The 23,502-nt window shown below is 52.1% G+C and overlaps 1 protein-coding gene across 2 annotated transcripts in view; it reads left to right on the top strand.

The window, feature by feature from the left end:
• Nucleotides 1-23,502, top strand: part of INPP5D (inositol polyphosphate-5-phosphatase D) — a 112,765-nt gene that overhangs the window by 67,260 nt on the left and 22,003 nt on the right. For both annotated transcript variants that reach the window (XM_040638913.1, XM_008690547.2), the window contains exons 7-17: nucleotides 65-145; nucleotides 310-381; nucleotides 1,384-1,507; nucleotides 8,792-8,898; nucleotides 11,252-11,354; nucleotides 13,410-13,606; nucleotides 14,087-14,204; nucleotides 18,104-18,200; nucleotides 18,734-18,872; nucleotides 20,168-20,276; nucleotides 20,445-20,533. In XM_040638913.1, the coding sequence (XP_040494847.1) occupies nucleotides 65-145; nucleotides 310-381; nucleotides 1,384-1,507; nucleotides 8,792-8,898; nucleotides 11,252-11,354; nucleotides 13,410-13,606; nucleotides 14,087-14,204; nucleotides 18,104-18,200; nucleotides 18,734-18,872; nucleotides 20,168-20,276; nucleotides 20,445-20,533 (1,236 nt within the window). The remainder of the gene's footprint in view (nucleotides 1-64; nucleotides 146-309; nucleotides 382-1,383; nucleotides 1,508-8,791; nucleotides 8,899-11,251; nucleotides 11,355-13,409; nucleotides 13,607-14,086; nucleotides 14,205-18,103; nucleotides 18,201-18,733; nucleotides 18,873-20,167; nucleotides 20,277-20,444; nucleotides 20,534-23,502) is intronic.

Genomic DNA, 23,502 nt, shown 5'->3' with positions numbered 1-23,502 from the left:
CCCAGAGGAATGCCTCTCCATGGCTGACACTCTGACTGCTGTCCTTACTTGCCCTTTTCCCCAGGTGCCTGGGGAGGCCAATCCAATCAACATGGTGGCCAAGCTCAGCCAGCTGACAAGTGTACTGTCTTCCATCGAAGATAAGGTACTGGGGGATCCTGCAGCTTCTCTTGGCTTCTCTTTGGTCCTCTGTTTGCTTAGAGAATGCCCAAGTGTGCAGGCTCTAGGCTCCCTTTGACCCTGTCCCCAGAGGAGGCTGCCTTCCCTGCACCTCCCTGCCTAAAGGGCCTTGTGCGATTACACCCACAGGTCAAGGCCCTGCTGCATGAAGGCACCGAGTCTCCCCACCGGCGTTCCCTCATCCCTCCAGTCACCTTCGAGGTGAGTGGGTGTGCCCTTATGTTCCGCAGTTGGGGGCTGGGGGCCATTGTGGTCCCTGTGGAAGGACAGATTTTGGCTCAGCTCTACAAGGGAAGGAGCCCATCACTGAGCGTGGTGGTTGGCAGAGCCACCTGTGGAGATGGTACCATTAGAATGGGCACCCAGACAGGTCTGCGGAACGTCCTTCGGGGAGGCTCCCCAGAGAAGAGCTTCTCAGCCCAAGATGCTCTACACTGTGTCTTCTCCAAATGGGCGCAGTAAGGGGGGCCCCGCATCCCCCCGCCCCAGAAGCTGGCTGCAAAGTAGTGTCTCAGGGGACTCCCAAGCAGGAAAAATAGAATCCCCATGATTTCCCCGAGAGCGAGTGAGAACCTCCAAGCTCAGGCCCAGAAATTTGTTTTTCTTAATGATCCACAGAGATCCTGGTGCAGCCGGCCGAGCCCTGGTCCTACATTCACAAGCGCAGGACGAGATGCCCCCCACCCAAGGCCTTTCTGACCCTGATGATAATTGCGCATTTATATCTCCAGCTTCGGAGCGTGCCTAAGCAATTGTCTTTTTCCTAATTATTACCAGTAAACATTCAGCTGTTAGTGGTAACAAGGCCCAGGAGCCAAAATCTGTTATTAACATCCTTTCTGGGAGTAGGTGGCACATCAGATTAACGAGTGTTGTCAGATTAAGGCGTGAATGAATCATTCTCCGGTAGTTCACCTGTTCCTCCACCACACCTGTTGGCAGAACAGCTGATGGGTGCACGAGGCACAGCCGTGTCTTTCCCACATTTTAGCGGTTCTCGGGGGCTGCCCGTGGAAATGTGGACTTGGGGCTCTGGGGTGAGGGAAGCTCGGAGGTTGAAGCCTGATGGCACCACCTGGGATACGGGAGCTGGACTGGCCTGGGGCTGCCCAGCCGCACAGACAAGGGGCTCCCGGGCTGGCCCCCCGAGCCCACGTAGACGGACGGTGACCACCTCTCCCCTCCCCCCTCTCCTCCTCACAGGTGAAGTCAGAGTCTCTGGGGATTCCTCAGAAACTGCAGCTCAAAGTCGATGTTGAGGCTGGGAAACTGATCATTAAGAAGTCCAAGGACGGTTCTGAGGACAAGTTCTACACCCACAATAAAAGTAAGACCCCCCTCACCCCTGGTGCTCTCATGGTGTTGGTACCATTTGTCCTGGCCGGCCCGTAGCAGAACAGCTGGACGAGAAGTCACAGGCACATCCACCCCTGCTAGGATCTCACCCCCGCCCCTCACCCTGCCTGCGGGGCCCGAGCCAGCTCCCAGGCACACCTCCCATGCCCCTCCTTCACGAGGCCTTCCCTGTACGTTCCGCCTCCTTCCACCAAAGCCTGGGGAAGTGAGCTTAAACGCAGGGCCCTGGGGGGCAGTTCTCTGTGCGTATGCGCTGCCCCGCTAGGAGCCACCTCAGTCCCCGGACAGAGCCCTGCACAGACGGACTGCCGACCCCGTCAGGTAGCATCTGTCCTGAGCATAGCATGGACTGACAGCCGGTTTAGCATGGCGCTCAAGTATGTGGATTCTGCCACTGAGCCGTCTAATTCATATCCCAGCCCTGCCACTTGGCGGCTGTGTGATCCTGGACACGTGGCTTCACTGCTCTGGGCCTCAGAGTAGGCACCAGCAGAGATGGCAGGTGGCAGCACCTCGCAGCTTGTCTCGCGTGGGTCTCTAGGGCGCACGGCACGTGCCGCAGCCTTGCCCCGTTGAGAACACTCACCTGAGCTGTCAGTTCAGATGGCAGATACTGGGTTGGCAGCCAAGCCCTACAAATAATGTCCACTACGGTCCCTACGCTCCAGCGGCGGGAAGGGAGATGATATATTCAGCAGCAGCTGTGCTGGGCGCAGCGGGACAGGGATAAGCGTGCAGGTAGACCCTGGGGCTGGCCTGGCCGAGTTCACATGTAGGCCCTGCCACTCACTCGCAGGATCATGTTGGCCTGGTTACTTAAGCTCTCTGCCTCATTTTCCTCATCTATGAAATGGGAATAATAATAATAATAATAATGGGTTTCTCCTAGGCTTGTCATGAGAAGTAGATGAGCTATGCATATGGGAGCACCTCCTCTGTGCCCAGCAGCAGCTCTGGCCTTTGGCAAAGTGCCAGGCAGAGGCTGATCTGGGAAGTCTACCCCACATGGGCCTGCCCCCTCCTGTAGCCTCCTGCAGCCAAGCCCCATCTGGGCAGTGGCACCAGAGTCCGAGGGATGCTCTCAGGGCAGCAGGTGGAGTAGGAGTCTGGGGACCAGCCCCATGCAGGAAGTGGGGTACAGTGAGGGGACGAGTGTAGATAGCACGGGGAAGTGATAATAGCTCAGCCTCGTATCCCAGTGTGGCCACTTGTGACCCTGGTCTAGAGCCCTGTCTCTGATCCTCAGTGTACTCTTGTCAGAGCTGCCATGAGTCTTAAATAGATTAACATCACAGGAGGTAGTTGGTGACCAGTAAAACACCATTGTCATTGTGATTATCCTTCCAAGGTAAGGCAGCACAGAGCAGTGAGGAGAGACCAGGAAATGAAGTCCCCAGACACTGGAGTGTGACAAGTGTCCTATTCACGAAGAGTTGAGGTCACAGTGTTGAGACAGGGCTGCTCTGTCTACTGCCAAGTCGGGCCGGAGACATGAATGTATGAAGGTTTGAGCAGAATTGGGCTGTGTTGAAAGTGTTCCACTTAGCGCCGTGTTTTCCTCTCCCCTGTCACAGAGAACGAGTTACAGCTGAAAGGGGTGGATCCAACTTAAGAGGAAAACCAAAGCCGAGGTTGAGGGGAGAGTGTGTCAGAGTGCCTGACTGCTCTAAAAAACTCAAGGTTTCTGGACTGAAAGAAATCCCTCCCTATCAGTTTAATTCAACGGACATATCTTCTTTGCAGTATTTTCCGTGGACCAAGCCTACGTTAGAGCCCTCCAGAGAGGTAGCAGTGTAGAAGGGAGAGCTGACCTGTGAGCATGTATTAGAATGTGTGTCAGATGAGAGGGTGGCCCTGAAGGAGGATGGATTAGCTCTGTTGTGGGGTGTGCAGGGAGGCTTCACACCACAGATGGCTCTGTCTAGGGCTTTGAAGGATGGATAGGAGTTCATCAAGCATAAGGTAGGGGAGGGCCCTAGGACTGAGAATGGCCTGTGCTGGGGCAAAGTGTTAGGGAAATCCCATGTCCCTTGTGGCCCTAAAGAGAGGAGCAGAGGGGCATGAGGCCCCAGATGTGGACAGGGCCCTGAATGCCAAGTAAAAGCTAGAAATGTTCTATGGAATGGACAGCACTGACGGGTTGACCATGTTGAGGGGTGAGTATACTCCTCTGTGGAATTTTGGGTGGTGTGAAAGTTGCTGTCAGATCAGGGATGGGTGAAAGAGCCAAGCTGGAGAAGAGGCGCCTTGAGGGACCCCCACCTTGAGTCGAGATACACTGTTACAGCGGGGGTTCACAAGCCCTTAAAAAGAGAAGTGTGGATGCCCAGAGCCCGCCAGCCCGGGCTCTCTGTGGGCCACACCCACCTGCTTCCTGTCCTCCCTCCAGGCTGTGGAGCCCAGCTCACCCTCTGCCATGGCCTCTGTCACATCAGGACACAGTTACTTGTTCACGAGTCTGCTCCCCCACAAGGGCCGGGTCTTGATCTTACACACTCTGCGATCTGCAGGCCCAGCACAGGACCTGGTATTCAGCAGGTGCATACTCAGGGATTGCCGATTGACGAAGGTGCTTGCAGTGTTGCTCATAATTCCCCAGCTCCTTCCACCAAAAAAATGTGGCCTCCATAGAGGTCAGGAAGAGGTGTTTTTGTTCACTGCTAATAAATCCCCAGAGTCCAGAACAGCAGTTGGACAGAGTAAGTGATCAGTCAACACATGCCAAGCGAATCCGTGAATGAATGAATGAATGAATGAATGAATGAACAAAGGAATTCAAGGCCAGTGCAGTAACACAGTTCACGTGGCCGCGTGTTTAGGTGCCCGCTTTATCACCAGCACTGGAGGCAGTGTGCCTCAGTGGTGAGGGGCTCTGGGTAAACCGGATCCCTTACTGATTTCACATCCTCACTGCACAGCTTGATCATGGTGTGACCTTAAATTAGGGACTTACCTACTCGAAGCCTCCATCAAACGGATTCCTACAGGGTCCTCGCGAGCGCTGGTGGCATAAGGCTTATGCCATCCTGGCACGATCAGTGTCCAATCATGGTTATTGTCAAGTGCTGATCATCTGGAGGAAATCTTTGATTGCAGGTGTTGGGAGTTCCTTGCCCTGCTCCAGGCCCCGTGTTCTTGAATGGTTTTGGCAGTGAGGTCTTCTATGCATAGGAAAAGCCAGTTGCTGTAGGAGGAAGTCATAATGTATTCATTCACTGAGCAGTTATGATGTGCCAGGCCCTGGGATGCAAAGGTGGACAAGCCAGCAGGGGTCCTGGCTCTCGGGGAGGTTCCCTGCAAGTAAGAGTCAAGGAGAAAATAACCAAGTACACAAATAGGTGAACCAGGAAAGTGTCAGGGAGTGATAAGCTCTAGGCTGGGAATGTAAATAGGCTGTTATGAAAATAATGGAGGACGGCCATTTGAGCTGGCACCTGCGTGTCAGGAAGATGCTGGCCACGCAGAAAACATAGAAAAACCCTTGCACAGAGGCTCCGAGATGGGAGGGGGCTTGTCATGTGAGCGAGCCTGGAGTGGCTGGAGCACGGATGGTGCAGAAATTGGGCACCTGTCCTCGGCTTGGTGAGCCCAGAGTATGTTCTAAGTGGAGTGAGCCACGGTTAGGAGATTTTAAGCAAGGGAGTGGTATGATCCCACTTTAAAATGAACTCTGGCTGCTGTGCTGAGAATAAACTATGGCAGGGAGTGGGGAGACAGACCAATTAGGAAGCCTTGGCAGTCACCAGGCAAGAGATGGTGGTGGCTTGAGATGGGGAAAGATGGACATTGGGAATGTTTTGAAAGTCGAACTGCTCGTACTCCCTCATGGGTGAGATGGAGAGTTGCAAGGAAAAGAACCACAGAGAGCTTCTAGTTTTATTTAACTGCATGTGGGGACAAGTGGGCCTCTTACTAGTCCTGGTAGAATGCTAATCCTGATCAAGCAAGATGTCACACCTTGGAAGCAGCCTCACAGTCCTGCAAATGGGTGTCAAGTTAAAGCCAGAAGTTCAGAAGGAAGGAGACATGGCCTCATAGTAGCAGATTAGGGAAAGTCTCAGGGCATCCCAGTTGGCAGCAGTAGGAATCACACCGTGGACTATTTACTGCTGCTGACAAGGGCGATGGGATTTCTGAGCACACAGGACATCCACGATTTCCCTTGGGTAAGATTTCCAGTCAAGATGGCGGTTGAAGATACACACTTGTCAGTTCCCTTCCTAAAAGCAAAACTCAACAGGAACAAAGAGAGTGAGATGCACCACAATTCTAAGTGCTGAAAAGCAGATGGATAATGATAACCAACTTAAAGGAACCAAAAAGGCTCAATTTTAAGCATGTAGTAGGAAAAATTGAGACACCTGACTCATACCACAGAACCCACAAAGGGTACAGGAATTGATACTGTCAGGGGCCCCGAGAAGTGGTGAAGGTGAGGTTATAAACATCAGGATTGGATGAAAATCTGTTTTAAAAGAGACCCACCAGATCTTTCTTACTCCTCACATCCTGCCCTCTGCTTCCCCTCACTCAATAGACACAAGGATGTTAGTTTTCTGGAGAAGGTAAGGGGCTCGGGGAACATCAGGCCTGGTAAGGACAGAGGAACCCACTGGAAACAGGACTAAATAACAGTTACTTCTGAATGTTGATAACCACAGCCTTCATCACTGCCTGGCCAGGATGCTGCCAGCCAGGCCCACACCCTGCAGGCAGGAGGTTGGAAAAGTCTGGAGCACGTGATCAGCCCAGGGGCAAAAATCAGCTCATGGGTTTCCCTGTGAGTTGGCCCATGAGACCACCCATTGCAGAAGCCTTGCTTGACAGACCCCCATGGTCACTGTTGGAACACATAGCCAAGGATCACCAGACATTGAAGGGAAGCCTGGGATGGCAGTGAGACTCAAGGCAAAAAAGAAACAAAAAGACAAAAAATTTGGAGGGAAGCAATTTGTGAAAGTTAAAAGAAATTGAATCATGAAACAAGAACAGAATGCTATTTTAAAAGGAACATTCAGAGAACAAAATAAAAATGAAGGAGGAAGGAAGAAAGGGGAAGAAGAAGATACGGTAGGGGAAATTAAAACATTACAGCAGAAATTTTTAAAAATAAAAACAATCGAAGGGTGACAAGATAAAGTTGAGGAAGGTTCGCAGATGGTAGAACAAAAGGATAAAGGGAGGGAAAATAGGAGAGAAGAGATTAATTTAAAATGAGAAGACCAGTCTAAGACTGACCCAATACCAAAATAAGGCAGTAAGAGAAAATGGAAACAATGAGAGAAACTCTCAGAACCAAACCCCACCAGTTTCTAAATTGAAAATGGCCCACAAAGTGCCCAGCACAACAGAGGAAAATTGTTCCACCCTGAGGCACACGCAGCACTGGAAAGTCTTACAACACTGATGTCAAAGAAAAGATCCTAAAATCTTCAAAGCAAAAATAGGTTACAGACTGTGTCAGGGCTCCCCAAGACTGTCTCAGCAATTCACCAAGGAGAGCTCCCAGGACTCGGCATAAAGTCATACAATTATGACGGTGAAATCATGCAAAGCAAAATCAGCAAAAGGAAAAGGCACATGGGAGGATTCCATGGGGGAGATCAAGCACAGGCTTCCAGGAGTCCTCTCCCAATATAGTCCCACAGGCCATGCTTAATTGCTCCCCCAATGAGTTGTGACAACACATGTAAAATGTTGGCTACCAGGGAAGCTCATTAGTCAGCGCCCAGTGTTTTTAATGGGAACTGGTCACACAGGCACCCTCTGCCTGGCACATACCCAAATTCCAGACTTCCAGGAGGAAAGCAGGTGTTCAGCATAAACCAGACTGTATAAACAGTTCAGGAATATCGAGCTGCTCTTAGAAGTTCAGGAGATGCTGGGACCCTCCCCAAATCCAAGTTCCCAGATGCCAACCAACGGCCACCTTGCAAGCATCTTTTCCAAGGATGACAGTCAGGCTTCCCAGGTTAACTCTACTGCAGGCAGGTAGATCAAAATGACATTGGGTTTCTCAGCAGCAGTGCCAAAAACTAGAGATGATGGAGCATCAGGAAAATTATTCTGAACTGTCAGTGAAGTGTGAGGGTAGGGTTTTCAGGCATTCAAGGCCTTCAAAATCTGTTATCCATTCCCCTTTCTTAGAAAAGTACTAGGGATGTTGCTCTACTAAAATTTGGGCACAAAACAAGAAAGAGGAAGACATGATGTCTGAGAAATTTGATCAAATATGAGAGAGAGGTGAATTAATTCCTGAATGATGGAGTGGGAAGGCCCTAGGGTACTGGCTGTGCATGAGACCTAGAGGTCACCAGTCCAGAGAAAAGAGGGCCCAGAGGCTCTGGGAGAGGCTTCCTCAGGATGGTAAAACTGATGAAAGTGCTTGATTACACAGAAAAGAGTTAGGACCAATGAAAACGCATGGCAATTATTAACTCCAGGAAAAACCAAAAAGTTGTGTGGGAAAAGGGAAGCAATTGAGGCTTATCTATCAGTAGCGTTTCCATGGTCATAACACACTGAATACTTAACTGACCAAAATGATAATATTACTGGAAGATGATGGGGGAAAGAAATAATCCATTGGTAGGGGAAGAGGAGTGGTGAGAGGGGAGACAGGTGTACATGTGTGAAAGAGTGTAAACCTCCACCTTCTGTAGTGGGAAGTCAGTATGTAATAGGAAATATCTAAAACTGAAACACCAGGAAGAAGTAATAGAAGCATGTTATTTAGAGACACAGTAAAATTCCCAAAGAATCCATTAAAGGAGTTAAACGTAATTGCCTGTAGGTGGAAGGATGCTGGAGAGAGGTGGAGTTGGGGGGATACTATTTGTAAAAAATCTTGTAGAGCGGTTTGAGTCTTGATTATTGATAGAAGTAAACAATTTTGATTTAGATATGAATTAAAAGCAAAGCAAAAGAGGGAAGGAAGAGAAAGGAAGGAATGGAGGTGGGGGGGGAGGGAAAGCAAGGGGCAGAGGGAAGAAGATGAAAAGGTGACAGTTCACACTGTCTCTGCTCTGGCCAGGCCACCTCTTGCTTGTTCCAGGTACCAACCTTCCCAAGCATGAGCCCCTCTCCGGGAATACAGCCAGGAGCAAAGTGATCTGGGAGACTAGGCACAAATTGGGTACCCACCTGGGGATGGGAAGTCAGGATTGTTGATAATCAGGTGCCAGAATATAGCATAGACTCTACATATTGGGTGATAAGTGGATGAATGCATAAATAAACTTTCATTGCTCTTAAGTCCTACAGCTCATTAAGTCTCAGAAGTTTCTGAACAAGTTGGTGATTTTGGTAGAAACCGAGAAGGAGAAGACGCTGAGGAAGGAATATGTTTTTGCTGATTCCAAGGTAAGTGAGGAAAACTACTTAGATGGGTCAGGAGGGGAGCGAGGGACACATGTCTTTGGAGGCTTGCTTGTGCCTGGAAATTTGTACCGTTAGCTCGCTCAGTTCTCACCATCCATTTCCCATCTGGGAAAACCAGTCCCAGGGAAATTAGGGGACACGTTCCAGGTCAGTGGGGATTTGAACAGCTGCAGGTCCAGCCTCCCCGCTCTGCCACATTGCCTGTCCCCGAAAGGGTCCATCCTTTATCACTTGTGTCTCATCCAGCCCTGGTCCCCACTGGGAGACTTTTTAGCTTCTCTGGGCTGGACTCAGAAGCCCTCTGGGGCACCTTAGATTTAAATCTAAATCCCAACCAGCACTCCTCCCATGGCTACATTTTGCCCCACTCTGCAGGAGCGAGATGCCCCGTGAGGACTGGCTCCTGGAGCAGGAGGTAGTGTGGGCCGATAGAAGTACTCAGGGTCTTTGGGCATTACCCTGGGCCTCTGTATAGCCAGAGCAGGGTTCTCTGTGATCTGATCACTCCCCTCTGACATGCCAACCAGGGCCTGAGACCCTCCATCTTGGCCTTACTCTTTATCCTTCTGTATATGGCTCATACAAGATAGGACACAAAGGGCTCTCATCACATCAGGTGTTGGCTGACCAGGCCTTAGCACCATAGCAAGGCTGAGGGACAAGGGATCCCAGCTCAGGTTTACAGGGACAGCCCCCACCAAGTGCCAGAACCTTCCTTCTTTCACCTGCCCCGTGGATGATGTGGTGGTGGGGGGGGGGTTGCCCAGAACTGGCTGAGAGGGTGGGAAGAGAGGGTGGGAAGAACTCAGAGGGATGACAGAGAAGGGGCTGGGAGAAACAAAGATGCAGGGGCCAGACAGGTGGTAGGGGAGGTGGGGAGAAGGAACGTCTGGCTGGACATCATTCTGGGTGCATGGACATAAATCCAGAAACCAATTCTGCCCATTGTTGCAAGCTGAGAAGGATTGAGACACAGCAGTAAACTGAGGCAGCACATTTTGAGGCATCCCGAACTAAAGGCAGGTTTCTGCAACGACAGTCATCCTAACATCTTTGTGAGCAGGTTTCTTCAGAGGGGATTGATTAACTGAGATTTGCAATTTTTAGGTTGAATCATATGAAATTGCCATCTCTGTAGGTATGAAACAGCTAAACATTGGTAATTTCATATGGTACAACCTAAAATTTGTGTGTGTGCCTATACGGTCAGCCTGCCCTTGGCCGTCAGCTTGGACAGGGCTGTTCTGCTTCATGCCCCCTGTCTGCCCAGGTACCTGGGACAACTCAGTGAAGACTATTAGGGAGACTCTGACAGCCTTCATGGATTCTCTTTTTGGTTTCTTTGATCTAAATTTTCTTTCATGAAATAAGTCATCTGTTTTCATTGGTGAAAAAGTTAACAAACGCAAACGCAAATAAGCAAAAAGTTGGTGTTTTTTTTTAAGACTTTATTTGAGAGAGAGAGAGAGCATGAGTCGGGGAGAGGCAGAGGGAGCAGCAGACTCCATGCCAAGCAGGGAGCCCGATGTGGGGCTCAGTCCCAGGACCCCAAGGTCATGACCTGAGCCAAAGTCAGATGAATAAGCAAAAAGTTTAAAATGGAAACACCCGTATGCCACTAGTAGACTTTGGACTCTCTTTCAGGATGGTTTTTGTGTGTTTTTTTTGTTTCGTTTAAAGATTTAATTTATTTGAGAGAGAGAGACAAAGAGCATGAGTGGGGGGGGCAGAGGGAGAGAAAGAAGCAGACTCCCCGCTAAGCAGGGAGCCCGATGCAGGGCTCGATCCCAGGACCCCAACTGAGATCACGGCCTGAGCCGAAGTCAGGTGCTTAACCGACTGAGCCACCCAGGCGCCCCTTGTTTGTGTTTTTAATAAAAATGCAGCAATGCTATTTATACTATTTTGTCAACTGGCTTTTTGCACCTAATATAGCTTGAACATCTATCCTTGTTGAGAAAAGCATTTCTGCACCAAAACTTGTGAACCCTACAGTATGTTGGCATGTGGATGGCCCATAATACAATTATTCACTTGCTTCCTAGGATGGAACATTAAGGTTGTTTCTAGTTTTTTCTGTATTGTCCCTGTGATACAGTTGGGTCTTTGTCCGGTTCCTGGTGATTCTTAGAGTCAGATCCTTGTAGAGCAGTGGCAGGGCCAAAGAGAAGCCCCACCTCCTTAAGACTTCGGACCCTCTTTCCAGATTGCTCTCCTGCAAGTTCGTACTGATTTGCGCTGCTCTCAGTTTTCTTGAAGCTGACCAAGCCCTTTGAAAGTGTAATGTGCAGGGAGGCAGAGGCCTTTCTGAGTCTGTCTGCGCTTCAATCCCTAGAAGAGAGAAGGCTTCTGCCAGCTTCTCCAGCAGATGAAGAACAAGCACTCGGAGCAGCCAGAGCCGGACATGATCACCATCTTCATCGGCACCTGGAACATGGGTAGGTCCATGTGTGCCCCTCCCCCACTCCCTCCCACCACCTCCCCTTGGGTTCTGCTTTGCTGCCTCAGACATCTGCAAATGGGTGGGGGGGGCATCTGTCTTCCTCCCACCCCCCTCACCCCCCAGCCTATCTGCACAGCCTCCTTTCTAGGGAATTCTATACTTTAGTTGAGACAGTGGATAAGAGAAATGAGCTCTGGGATTCTCGTACCCCGGTAGCAGCTGGGCTGGGTTACTTTGTATGTCTAAACTGGAAAGTGGTAGGTACAGTCTGGATATATAGGTGAAGAGGCCTTGGACACCTGCCAGCCTTAGGCAGCTCTCCAAGGGGCCTCAGGCCTGGAAGAAAGAACTCCCTCCCTGGGTAGGGTTGCCAGATTTATTGAGAGAGAGACAGATGATGCCCAATTACACTTGAATTTCATGTAAACAGCAAAGTTTTTTTAGTATTGGTATCTAGCTAGAAATGATTATGCTAAATATATACTACATGTATTTGTATACTAAGCCGTATTTATATTAATATATATTGTGCTGAATATTGTACCAAATAGTGTAACTGTTCAGCTAGAAATAAGTACTAAATATACACCAAATATATACTGTACCATGTAGCGTATACTTACATACTGATATATATTTATATACTAGATATATCACACTAAATATAAATCATACTAAATAATTACTTCATGGAAGTATTCAGTTAGGGAAAAAAAAGTAGACAAAGGATGTCTGGTTCCTTTGAATTTTAGTTGAACAGATACTACATGGGGCATACCTTTTCTAACAGTTCTCTGTTGTTCGAAACCTGAATTTAACTGGGTGTCCCTCCAACCCCACATTGTCCAGAGCAAAGTCGGGCTCACCCGCCCTCCGACACAGCAGATGGGCACCCAGCAGTGAGGAAGGGGCTGAGCAGCAGCCCTTCCAGGAGGGGCAGGGGTGATCTGGAAATGAGAACATTATTTCCTACTCCTGGCCTGTGGGCTGAGTGGACAGTGGGCCAGCCTTCCCGGGGGGAAGTCAGGAGAGCTCCTGAGCCCAAGGCCACAAGCCGCCAGCCTTCCCCAGGCATTCATGCCCCAATATTGCAGGGGCCACAGCAGCACTGAAGTTGAACTCTGGCCCATGCTTGGGGTCCCATGTCCTCTTCTGTCCTCTCTTGTGTTTCTTACTGGCCACTTGATTTCATCAACTCTCACTCTGAGGGGTTCATGCATGGGGGTACACTGCCCCTGTTTTTCCTGCTGTGAGAACAGAGGTCTTAGATTTGGCTGGACATAGTGAAGTCCACCCTCGGGGGGGGGGCGCCCTTCACACAGAAGACAGTGTGAAAGGAACTGGCTGGGTGAGGGGGGAGGTCTCCCCAAGCAGAAACCACCAACCCCCAGGGCTTATGCTCCACTGTGAACCATAGTGAGGAGCAGAGCAGCTGCTGTCAAGTTACTTGGGTTCTTGGCCAAGAAGGTTATCTCTCTGGGGGAAAAGTTTACTCAACCTTGAAGGGGTGTTTCCAGGAGAAATAAATCCTTCATCACATCTTTATTAAGCTGCTTTGACTCATTTTTCGAAATGAGAATGAAGGAGGTCTCCACACTCTTCCTGTCTCTTCAGCGCTCAGTTTGCGGCTGATATCTCTCTGTTTTGCAAGAAAGTCCCCGTTGTCTCCCAGACCCGTCAGCCTGCTGGGCCATCCTTGCCAACAGGGCGTAAACTCCTCAAGGACTGTCTTTGTTCCTCAGTCAGCCCCAAAGGCTAGGACGGTGTTTGACGTCTCGTGCTACTAGTTCAGGTCACTGAACGGAATCTTCAGTATTTCTATTCTCTGAAACGTCATGTTCTCTTTACAGAGAAACTTAGCTGTGCTCTGACCCTACCTGACATCCTGGGGATAGTAGCACCTAATTCGCCGTCTATGGCATGTCATGGGGCGGCCTGAATGGTTTTCAGTGACTGGGTGACCCTCTTGCCCCGCGCACTTCCCCCACCTGTGTTTTGAATTCTCCTGATGTACTTTTGACTCACTTGGTGTTGGGTTTTGCTGTTGAAGGTAACGCCCCCCCTCCCAAGAAGATCACGTCCTGGTTTCTCTCCAAGGGGCAGGGAAAGACGCGGGATGACTCGGCTGATTACATCCCCCATGACATCTACGTAATCGGCACCCAGGAGGACCCCCTGGGAGAGAAGGAGTGGCTGGAGATCCTCAAACACTCCCTGCAGGAAATCACCAGCATGACTTTTAAGACAGTGAGCAGCTGGCCAGGGCACTGGGGAGGACTCCAGGGCAGTGGGCTTTGTAAGGCTGTCCAGGAGCATCTCAGACGCAAGGGGGGGGTTCAGCCTGTGAGCTCTCAACGTCCCAAGATGCCTGGTGCTCCGTGGTCATTCCTCACCACCACCGCTGCCTTCCAGGGCCAGAGAGGAGCGCCTCCATTCTGAAATTGGTGGGGTCCATGGGCATTGCTAAAAATCACTGGAGCCTCCCTCGTCCCTGCCCCTGCTTGTAGGTCATCCTTATGTCACTGAAATCTTGCCAGTCCTGGCTTTCATCTTTAAGATACTTCGCTTCATCTGCGGGGCATCCTTAGAAGCTCTCCTGAAGTTCAGGGATTACCGATAGGGTCCCCCACCTTGGGGGTCGGGGCTGGGGAGGGGGATCTCTTGCCCTGTGGTCAAGCACCATGCCCTGGCCGAGGGTGACCGTGTTGTCCCCCCCCCCCCCCCCAGATTGCCATCCACACCCTCTGGAACATCCGAATCGTGGTGCTGGCCAAGCCGGAGCATGAGAACCGCATCAGTCACATCTGCACGGACAACGTGAAGACGGGCATCGCCAACACGCTGGGTGAGCAGGGAGGGGCCCGTGCTCATGGGGTCATTCCGTCCGAGCCGACCGGGACATCTCTGTGTCTCGCTTCCTGGGTAACCGGAGTGATTGGTTCCCCCAGCCTCCACCCACCGGGAGTCTACACCAGTGCTGCCGGGGATCTGGCTAAATGCGGGTTCTGACTCAGGGGGTCTCAGGCAGAGCCTGATGGTCTGAGTTTCCAGCTAGCTCGCAGGTGGTGGTGTGCTGCTGGCCCGCAGACCCCACCTGGAGAGTCAAGGACCTAGGACGGGAGTTGACAGATTTTTCTGTGAAAGGCCAGATAGTAAGTGCTTTAGGCTCTGTGGGGCACGTGCAACTCCTCATCCCGGCTGCCACGCACGGAAGGAACTGCAGATAGCACGCACGTGAACGTGAGGAGCTGTGTTCCAGAAAGCTTTGCTTACGGACACAGGTGCGGGCACGATTTGGCCCGCAGGCTTTCTGTTGCCGAGCCCTGGTGTAGATTAAGCACGACTCAGATTGGATGTGGAAATGCCGGTATTAGCAGTGAGCCAGGGGGACCAGTCAGGACACCTCAGAGAACTGAATTCAGAACAAGAGGATGGCAGGAGTGCATTTGTGAGTGTGTCTGTGTGGGGGTGTGGACGTGAGTGTAGGTGTGTCTGTATGTGTGCGTCTACATATGCAAATCCAAGCACGTGTGTCTGTATACAGGCAGGTCTGTATGTGTAAGCCTGTCTGGGCGTGAATGTGTGTGTGGCTCTGCGTGTGCATCTGAGCGTACGTGCGAGTCTGTGTGTGAGTGCGTGTGCAGGTCTGTCTGAACGCATGTGCGAGTCTGTGTGTGAGTGCGTGTGCAGACCTGTGTGTGAGTGCATGTGTGAGTCTGTGAGTGCGTGTGCAGGTCTGTCTGAACACATGTGCAAGTCTGTGTGTGAGTGCGTGTGCAGACCTGTGTGTGAGCGCATGTGTGAGTCTGTGTGTGAGTGCGTGTGCAGACCTGTGTGTGAGTGTGGGTGCAGGTCTGTCTGAACGCGTGTGTGAGTGCGTGTGCAGATCTGTCTGAATGCATGTGAGTCTGTGTGTGAGTGCGTGTGCAGACCTGTGTGTGAGTGCATGTGTGAGTCTGTGAGTGCGTGTGCAGGTCTGTGTGAGCGCATGTGTGAGTCTGTGTGAGTGCGTGTGCAGGTCTGTTTGAACGCATGTGTGAGTGCATGTGTGAATGCATGTGCAGGTCTGTGTGTGAGCGCATATGTGAGTCTGTGTGTGAATGTGGGTGCAGACCTGTGTGTGAGCGCATGTGTGAGTCTGTGTGTGAATGCGTGTGCAGACCTGTGTGTGAGTGCATGTGTGAGTCTGTGTGTGAATGTGGGTGCAGACCTGTGTGTGAGTGCATGTGTGAGTCTGTGTGTGAGTGCGTGTGGGCAGGTGCACCCACGCAGGCCGCGGGCGGGGTTGAGGGCGAGGCCAGTGGTTTCTGGTGATTGGAGTCGGGGACAGGACAGCGTCCCAGCGACAACAGGAAACAGAAGAAGTGCTGCAATCGAATGTGAAGAACTCTCTCAGCTTTTCTGCTGACAAACCGCAAACTGCCCACGTCCACACCCACTTGCCCCCTTCCTTCCTGCCTCAGAAGCTGCCCCGTCAACGCCCACGCCCTTCTGCTGCCCAGGAACCTCTGTCTGTCCTTGCTGCAGCCTGCCTGGGCTGTCCGCCCGCCTGCCTGCCACCGGCCCCTTCCCAATAGCACGTAAGGTGCTCAGACCTCCGGGTACAGGATAAACCGACCGTGTGGCCCCCCCAGCTTGGCGCTAGGCACTGGGCAAGTGACTCTACAGACAGCAGCCTGCTCCCACGACACACAGACAGTAAGATGGTTCCAGGAGCGCGAGTGCTGGTGAAGCAGGTGCACAGTGTGTGGGGCAGTGAGGCCCCGGTACTACCGGAGATGAGGGTGGGTCCAGGGGTGTCTCTGAGAAGGAGCACTGGGACTCAAGTCCCAGAGGTGAGGAAGTGTCAGTATGGGAAGAGTGTTCCACACCACAGGAACAGTGAAGCAAAGGCCCTGAGGCCTCTGGGCTGCAGCTCTAGTGGGTCTTGGGGGCAAGGCCAGAAAGGAAGGCAAGAGGTCTGGGCAGAGTCTGAGCTTTATGGCCGTTGGGGGGTAGCTTGGAGGCCAAGGGGTTCCCATGTACCTGGTCCTCCCTTCCTCCCCACCCTGGGCCTGGCCTCTTCCCCCTCTTCTTCCCCCAGATGGCTCCCAGCCATGGTTAACATGGAGCAGAGCTCAGTGAATGCTGGTTGGCTAATGCTGGTGGACATCTTCCCTAGAAGAGCTAAGACCTTTTTGAGAACATACGTGTGCATGGCCGAGAGCTAAATGCTCTATGAGTATTACCCCATTTACTAGACATGCCCCATGAAGGGCAAGGACTGTTGTTGGCCCCACTCACAGACAAGACGCTGGAGGCGACAGAGATGTTCCTTAACCTGTCCCAGACCCAGTGGCAAGAAAGCGGTGGGCAGGGATTTAAACCCAGGTCTCATTGCAGGATGGGGAAAAAGCTGGAAGAAGAGGCCCGCCACCCCCCGGGGCGGGGGAGCAGGGCCACCCCTCATCGCTAGGGGCCCCAGTCCCGGGGAGAGAGGCTGGATGATCTTTGAAGGTCCTTGCACTTAGGCTCCCCCACCCAGTGCTGTCCAGCCCAGAGGGAGAGCCACATAGGTTACTACTCTGAATTTTCTAGGAGCCACATTCAAGAAAATAAAGGAAACAGGTGAAGTTGGTTTTCGTAACATTTAATCAAACAGCATTCGTTCAAAAGATTACCATTTCAATAGGTATTCAACTAAAAATTATTAAAGATTTTACATTCTGTTTTTCTTACTGAGGCTTGTCATTCTGAGGCGTCTGTACACTTACAGCCCTCCCCGGCTGGACCGGCCACATTTCAAGGGCCCAGGGCGGCCCAGGACAGCCGGCTCAAGCTGCTGTGTTGCCCAGGGCAGGCTCTCAGGCTGCTGCGTGTGTCGGAATCCCCTGGAGCGGGGCTTGGCAAATTTCGTCTCTAAAAGGCCAGCCGGGAAAGAGTTCAGGCCCCGCGGGTCGTGCAGCCTCTCCTGCAACAGCTCAACTCTGGGCAGAGCTGTGTTCCAGTAAAACGTGATTGATGGACTCCTGCTTAAATTTCCTACCATTTTAATGTATCACAAAACCTTCTTTTGATTTTTGTCCCCCAACTATTTAAAAGTGTAAAAATCATCTTCACCTGGCACCGGGCCGGCCTTTGCCTACCCCTGACCTAGAGGGCTTGTTTCACCCACATTCCTGGGCTCCGCCACCAGAATGTCTGATTCGGCAGGTCCGGGGGGACCTGAGAATTTGCACTTGCCGCAATTCCTAGGTGCTGCTGCTGCTGTTTGGGGAACACACTTTGAGAAGCACTAGTCTAGAATAGGTTGAAACTCAGAAGTGAAGTGGTCTCAGTGGGGGTTTTGGTCCCACCAGGAACCTGGTTAGCTGGGGCAACGTCAGCCCACCCAGCCCCAGGCTCCTTTGTCTAAGTCTTCCCCAGGCTTCTGGCGGCTTCTGACTGCTTCTGGCGGTCTTGCCTGCTTGGCCTGGGGGGTAACTGATGAATCCGTGGGAGGGGACTAGCAAGATGACTTCGACAGCGGCCTCTTCCCTCCAGCCCGCTGTGGACTCCCAAGGCCGCTGGCCATTCGCCCGGTTTTCTTCTGGTCCTGGAGGGACGCCCCCTCCCCCGAGTCCCGGCCACCGCTGAGTCTCCCACTCCGGAAGCTGTTCTGCTTTTCTCGCTCTCCTCCTGATGAGTAACACTGCTCCACCTTGATTTCCCACCACTTGCCAAATTGCCTGTTGTGCTGACTTTCTCCTTCTCCCCTCCCTTCAGGGAACAAGGGAGCCGTGGGGGTGTCATTTATGTTCAACGGAACCTCCTTGGGATTTGTTAATAGCCACTTGACTTCTGGAAGCGAAAAGAAACTCAGGTAATGGAGCTCATTGCCCGAGAGCATGTAATGGGGTTTTCCTCCCAGACAGACCTCACATCCCCGAACACCACAACCACTGTGCAGCCCCCGGCTTTCCCCGTACCTGTGGCACAAGAGCGACCTCTCTTGAGGATGGGTCTTGTCGGGGGGACCGGACACACGTTTCCGTGTGCCATCAGTCTCATAGACGCCTAAATACCACTCCATTTCTAAAGGGAAGGACCTCCTCCGGGCACCCTTACAGATCAAAGCCTGTTGGGCCCAGTCATGAAGACCTCTATCTAGAATAATCAGGGTTCCCGTTCCCTGCTGAACAGAAGCTCTGGGGGCCCCTGCCCTGTGCCCCCATTTCCACCCGAAAGGCCCTTTGCACCCTGACTGTACCCCATCTGCACGCAGAGGTGGTCTGCTGCAGCCGGGGCCCCAGAGTTACGTCTCCGCCCCCCCAGGCTCGCTCTGCCTTCTTCCCATGGTGCTGAAGTGGGGAACCAGCAAGCCCATGCAAGATGGCTCCTTTTTCGTTTAAATAGGCGAAACCAGAACTACATGAGCATTCTCCGGTTTCTGGCTCTGGGGGACAAGAAGCTGAGCCCTTTCAATATCACTCACCGCTTCACCCACCTCTTCTGGCTCGGGGATCTGAACTACCGCGTGGAGCTGCCCACCTGGGTAAGGGGCTGCCCACCGGGGTGGGGGCTGCACGGGACAGAGGCTCCCTTGAGTTAGCTCAGGGCACGGGGCCACGGAGGCACAGACCCAGCTGGGCCGAGGCCGCTACGCCCCCTCTGGGACTCGATGCCATTCCGTTGTGGAACCCCTGCCTTTAGAGTCACGTCTGCTCACACTGGGTCCCCACATACCCATCCTGGCCGCTCCGGTCCTCTGGTGGCCACGCCCAGATCCCCAGGAAAGGCTGAAGTCCTAGGAGACTGGCCTAATTTTCTGTCCGGTTGGCGGGTCACTGGGCAGCTAAGGAAGACGTTGCTTGCGTTGGTTGCCCAGGCATGGCCACGAGAGCAGAGCGTTTCCAGGCCGGGGGTGGACAGGCCTGGGAGCAGAGCCATGCTTCCTGTGCAGAGACCTTCGTTACAGCTTGCACGTCCCTAACCGTGGTGAAGAAGCTTCACTTTGCATCCTGTGTGGGGAGAAGGGAGGATGGCAGGAACTGAGGGGCAAGAACCCTGGGGCACAAGCAGGCTAAGGAATGGCCTGGGGTCGGTTGCAGATCACGGACAGTCGGGCTGGAACCCAGACCTTCTCACTCCCCTTCCCACCTGTTTCTCCGAGCACCCCGTCCCTTGCTCTTGCTGTCCCAGTCACTCTGCAGAGACCAAGGAAGAGCTTAGGGCCCATTTGTGTCCCTCCCCCCCGACCACTCCCTCCCTCACTAGAGGCTCCCCGCAGCAAATGGGAGAGGGCTGGACAGGGACCCCACAAATCCTGACCCTTTACAGTCTGAGGGGCTGTCATGGCCGTTCCCTCACCAGGTCGGCCAAGGGCGTTTGCCGGAGCAGAGGGAACGGTCTCGGGAGGGAGGACTGCTGGGTACCCGGGTGCCAGCGCATCCTGCCGACGCCCACGGATTCACGGGGCCAGGATTTCAGATCCTTCCACGGCCTCACCACAAGCTGCCTCAGTTCCCACAGAGAACAAGAGAAACAAACCTAGCTCCTAATGAAGTGTTCATAAAAATAATACTAGAAGTCAGAGTGAGAAAGTACAAGGTCCCTTTAAGCATCTGGAACAGACAACTTGTATTATCATGGTGATGTTTGACTACTTTTGCAGGGTTTTCCTTGTAAAACAGTTGAGCGCAAGACGCACCAGCCGGGCAGCCCCGGGACCAGGGTCTGGTGCAGCCTCGGGGGCTCCGCGTCCCGGCCGGTGGGCAGGCGGGTGGTGACGGGCCTCCTGATGTTGGCGAGGGGGGTCTCACCGGGGGCCTGGCCGTGTCCTTGCTCCAGGAAGCAGAAGCCATTGTCCAGAAGATCAAGCAGCAGCAGTACGCAGACCTCCTGTCCCACGACCAGCTGCTCACGGAGAGGAAAGAGCAGAAGGTCTTCCTGCATTTCGGTAAGAACTGTGGCCCTCTGCTCCTGGGCCCTCTCCAGCCATCGCTGCCTCTTTTCCCTGAGTATCCTCGAGGGGGAGGGGAAGGACTCTGCCTGCAGAACAAGGAACCGTGGGCCTTGTGAAACGTAGGGAATCAAAGGAGAAACCAAGGTTTTGTTTGGTTTTCAGAGGAGGAAGAAATCACGTTCGCGCCCACCTACCGTTTTGAAAGACTGACTCGGGACAAGTATGCCTACACTAAGCAGAAAGCCACAGGGGTGAGTTCTTTTCATAGCCATCACCCTGGCCCTCCATCTCCAGCCCCCTGCACATGTCACCCCTCTTGTGTCCCTTCCCACGTAGGCGAACGGGAAGTGAAGAGCATCTTCATCCACTAGGCAACAGAAAAAAAGAAGGACAGTTGGAGATCACGTGTTGATTTGCATCACTAAGCAAAAAAATCTCTTTTAAGGAGAGGCTGGGCAACCACACTTGCCCCTGTAAGAAACTAGACTCTGACACAGGATTTACCTTCTGTCCAGAGAGTCTAAGAGTCTGGGAGGATTTAAAATATTTCTTTAACTGGGTTCTGAAGCTCCTTTTTTTTTTTTTTTTTTTTAAAGTCCTGTGATGAAATCTATTTGCTAATCTGCCAAATGAATCATCGTTAAACAAGCTTCTTTGCTGCAGGACTTATCAGAGCCTTTATGGGTTTATGAGCATTATGGTTCTCCACAAGGAAATTTCTGTGCCAAACTCAGTCATGGAATACCAATTATTACCTTATGAGGTCCCTTGGGTTCCTAGGAACATTGTTTGGGGGAAGCTGCAATAAAGCTTTCATACATTCTTGTTCAACTAATGACCTACGATGGGCTAGATATTCTCCTAGGTGGCAGGAGATCAAAGATGAGCCCAGTGTTTGCCCTCAAGGAGTTTACAGAAAGAAAGATGAGACAGACACACAGCTAACTAACCAGAGATAGAGTATGAGGTTGCCAAGTGCCCTGAGATCAGAGAGGGACATGACCATTAGGGCAAGGAAAGATCAGCAGAGGCTTCTTAAAGAGGGCCCATTTGTGGTGCTGTGTGGGACAGCTGGCTATTAATAAGAGGACAGGACAAGGGCTGAGGGGGGCTGATCCATTTCCAGTTGGAAGAATTGCTGGAACAGATACAGAGGTAGGAAATTCTGGCATCCATCACCTTCTGGGGCCCAACCCAGGGAAGCCAGGCTCCAAGGCTTAGGGGTGTGGAATGGCGTGGTTCTGGGGCTGCTGGAGGCCTAAGAAAATGGAGAACAGTTCAGGACGTTGCCTGAGGGCTCAGGGCAAGCAGAGAAGTGCAGGAGGGAGGGTAAGGCCACATGGGGTGGGGGGGGGTGATGCCAGATTGAGGCAGGAGCTAGTAGAGAAAACCAGGCAGCGGAGGAGAGAAGATCCAGGTCTGCTGGGGAGGAAGGAGGCTGAGACCCCAGGGCAGGACACCTGCTTCGGGGGTGTCCCCTGGCGGCTGTGTGGCTGGGTCCTCTGGTACCATCAGGGCAGGTCCACAGGGATATGTGGGGACAGTGAGGGCATGTCCAGGTTGACTCGAGTATCAGGAGAAATAGGGGCTGCACCGAGGGGAGGGAGGTCCGAGATGCCAGGGTAAGGTTTTGACCTGTTGGGTGGGCAGCGGTAAGCCACTGAAAGTTCTGCTGCGGGCTGGCAGCATGGCAGTGAGACACAGAAGGCCGGTCTGCATCCATGCAGAGGATGAACAGGGTTCAGGGACCCTGAGGAGGCCTTGTGCTGGGTCCAGCTGAGAACCTGAGACCCAAGTCGGAACTGGGAGCAAACAACAAAAGCAGAAGCAAAGAAGAGCAGGATGGGTTGGTAGATCTGATTGCCATGGATAAAAACGCAAATCGGAAGGCAGAGCTGGCTTGGAGGGGACCATAGAGCTTGTCTTCAGACTTACTGTATAATATTGGCGGAAGACCTCAGAGGAAACATCCAGAAGGCAATGGAAAATATTAGGTGATGTTAGAGAGAGACACCAGAGCTGGATCATAGATTGGGGAGTTGTGCATGCTGAGAACACAGACACCCCCATGGGGTAGGTGACATTCGCAGGGAGCGTGTGGAAGAGTCAAAGAGAAGGGCTGTGGGCAGATTTGGGGGCCAGCCATGTTCCGAGGGGAGAGGAAGAAGCAGACACAACAAAGGAGGCCGGCCATGAGTGCTCGTGTAGGTGGCGGGCGGACCAACCAGGCAGCTCGGCGTCACAGAAGCTGGGGATGAGAGAGTGTCGGGATTAGCAGTGGCCAGTGTGGAATGTCAGTCTAGGACAACATGTTCCCTGCGCGTGAACCCTGCATGAGGAGCTGGATTTGTGGTCCAGAAGGTTTGGAAAGAGCAGTTCACATGGTCTTGGGGGTGAAATCCAGCCTGGGGGAGGACGAGAGTGGCTCTTTACCAGGTGTGTGCAGATGAGTCGGGGAAAGCTTTCCAGAAATACAGATGTCTGGGCCTCATCCCTAGAGGCTCTGGTGCAAGAGACCTGGGGTGAGCTGTTCTTTCTGTATCTTTGTAAAGCTCTGCCGCTAATGCTTGGGGCAGCCAGTGCTGAGGACTGCGGTGTTGCGAGTAGCAGTTTGACAGCATCAGGCGCCTACCCTGTCACCCAGAAATTCCACTTTGGTGTGGCCCCAGAGACATTAGTGCCTGTGTTCACCAAGAGAGAGATACCAAGAATGGTTATTGCAGCTTTGTACACAGCGTCCAAAAACTGGGAAGAGTCCTACTCGCGTCAACAGTAGACTAGAGAAATGTGGTATAGACGTGCAATGGAATACAACCACAGCCGGAGAGTGAAAGAACTTGTACAGGGAACAACATGGGTGAAAAAGTAGCCAGACCTCAAACTATATACTGAGCGAGTCCATTCATAAGTTCAAGGTGAGGCAAAGTGCATCAATAGAGGCATTAGGCCTGATCATGTTCACCTCTACAAGGTGGTAGTAGGGACACAGGAACATGAGGGAACCTTTTGAGATGAGGGAGGTTTTCTCTGTCTCCATCTGGGTTAAGTGAGTGTGTACAAATATAAAAACTCCTTAAGCTGTTTCCTTAAGATGAGTACACTTTACATAAGTTGTACCTCAAGTTTAAAAAGCGAAACGGGTGGTCCAAAAGTAGAGGCAATGAAAATAGAACATTCTGGAAAGAAAATTGGTAAAAAGAGAAGAGTAGCTGAAGGAGAT

The sequence above is a fragment of the Ursus maritimus genome, unplaced genomic scaffold, assembly GCF_017311325.1.
Source record: "Ursus maritimus isolate PB19 unplaced genomic scaffold, ASM1731132v1 scaffold_1, whole genome shotgun sequence".
Classification (NCBI taxonomy): domain Eukaryota; kingdom Metazoa; phylum Chordata; class Mammalia; order Carnivora; family Ursidae; genus Ursus; species Ursus maritimus.
This window is presented reverse-complemented; position numbering and strand designations above follow the sequence as displayed.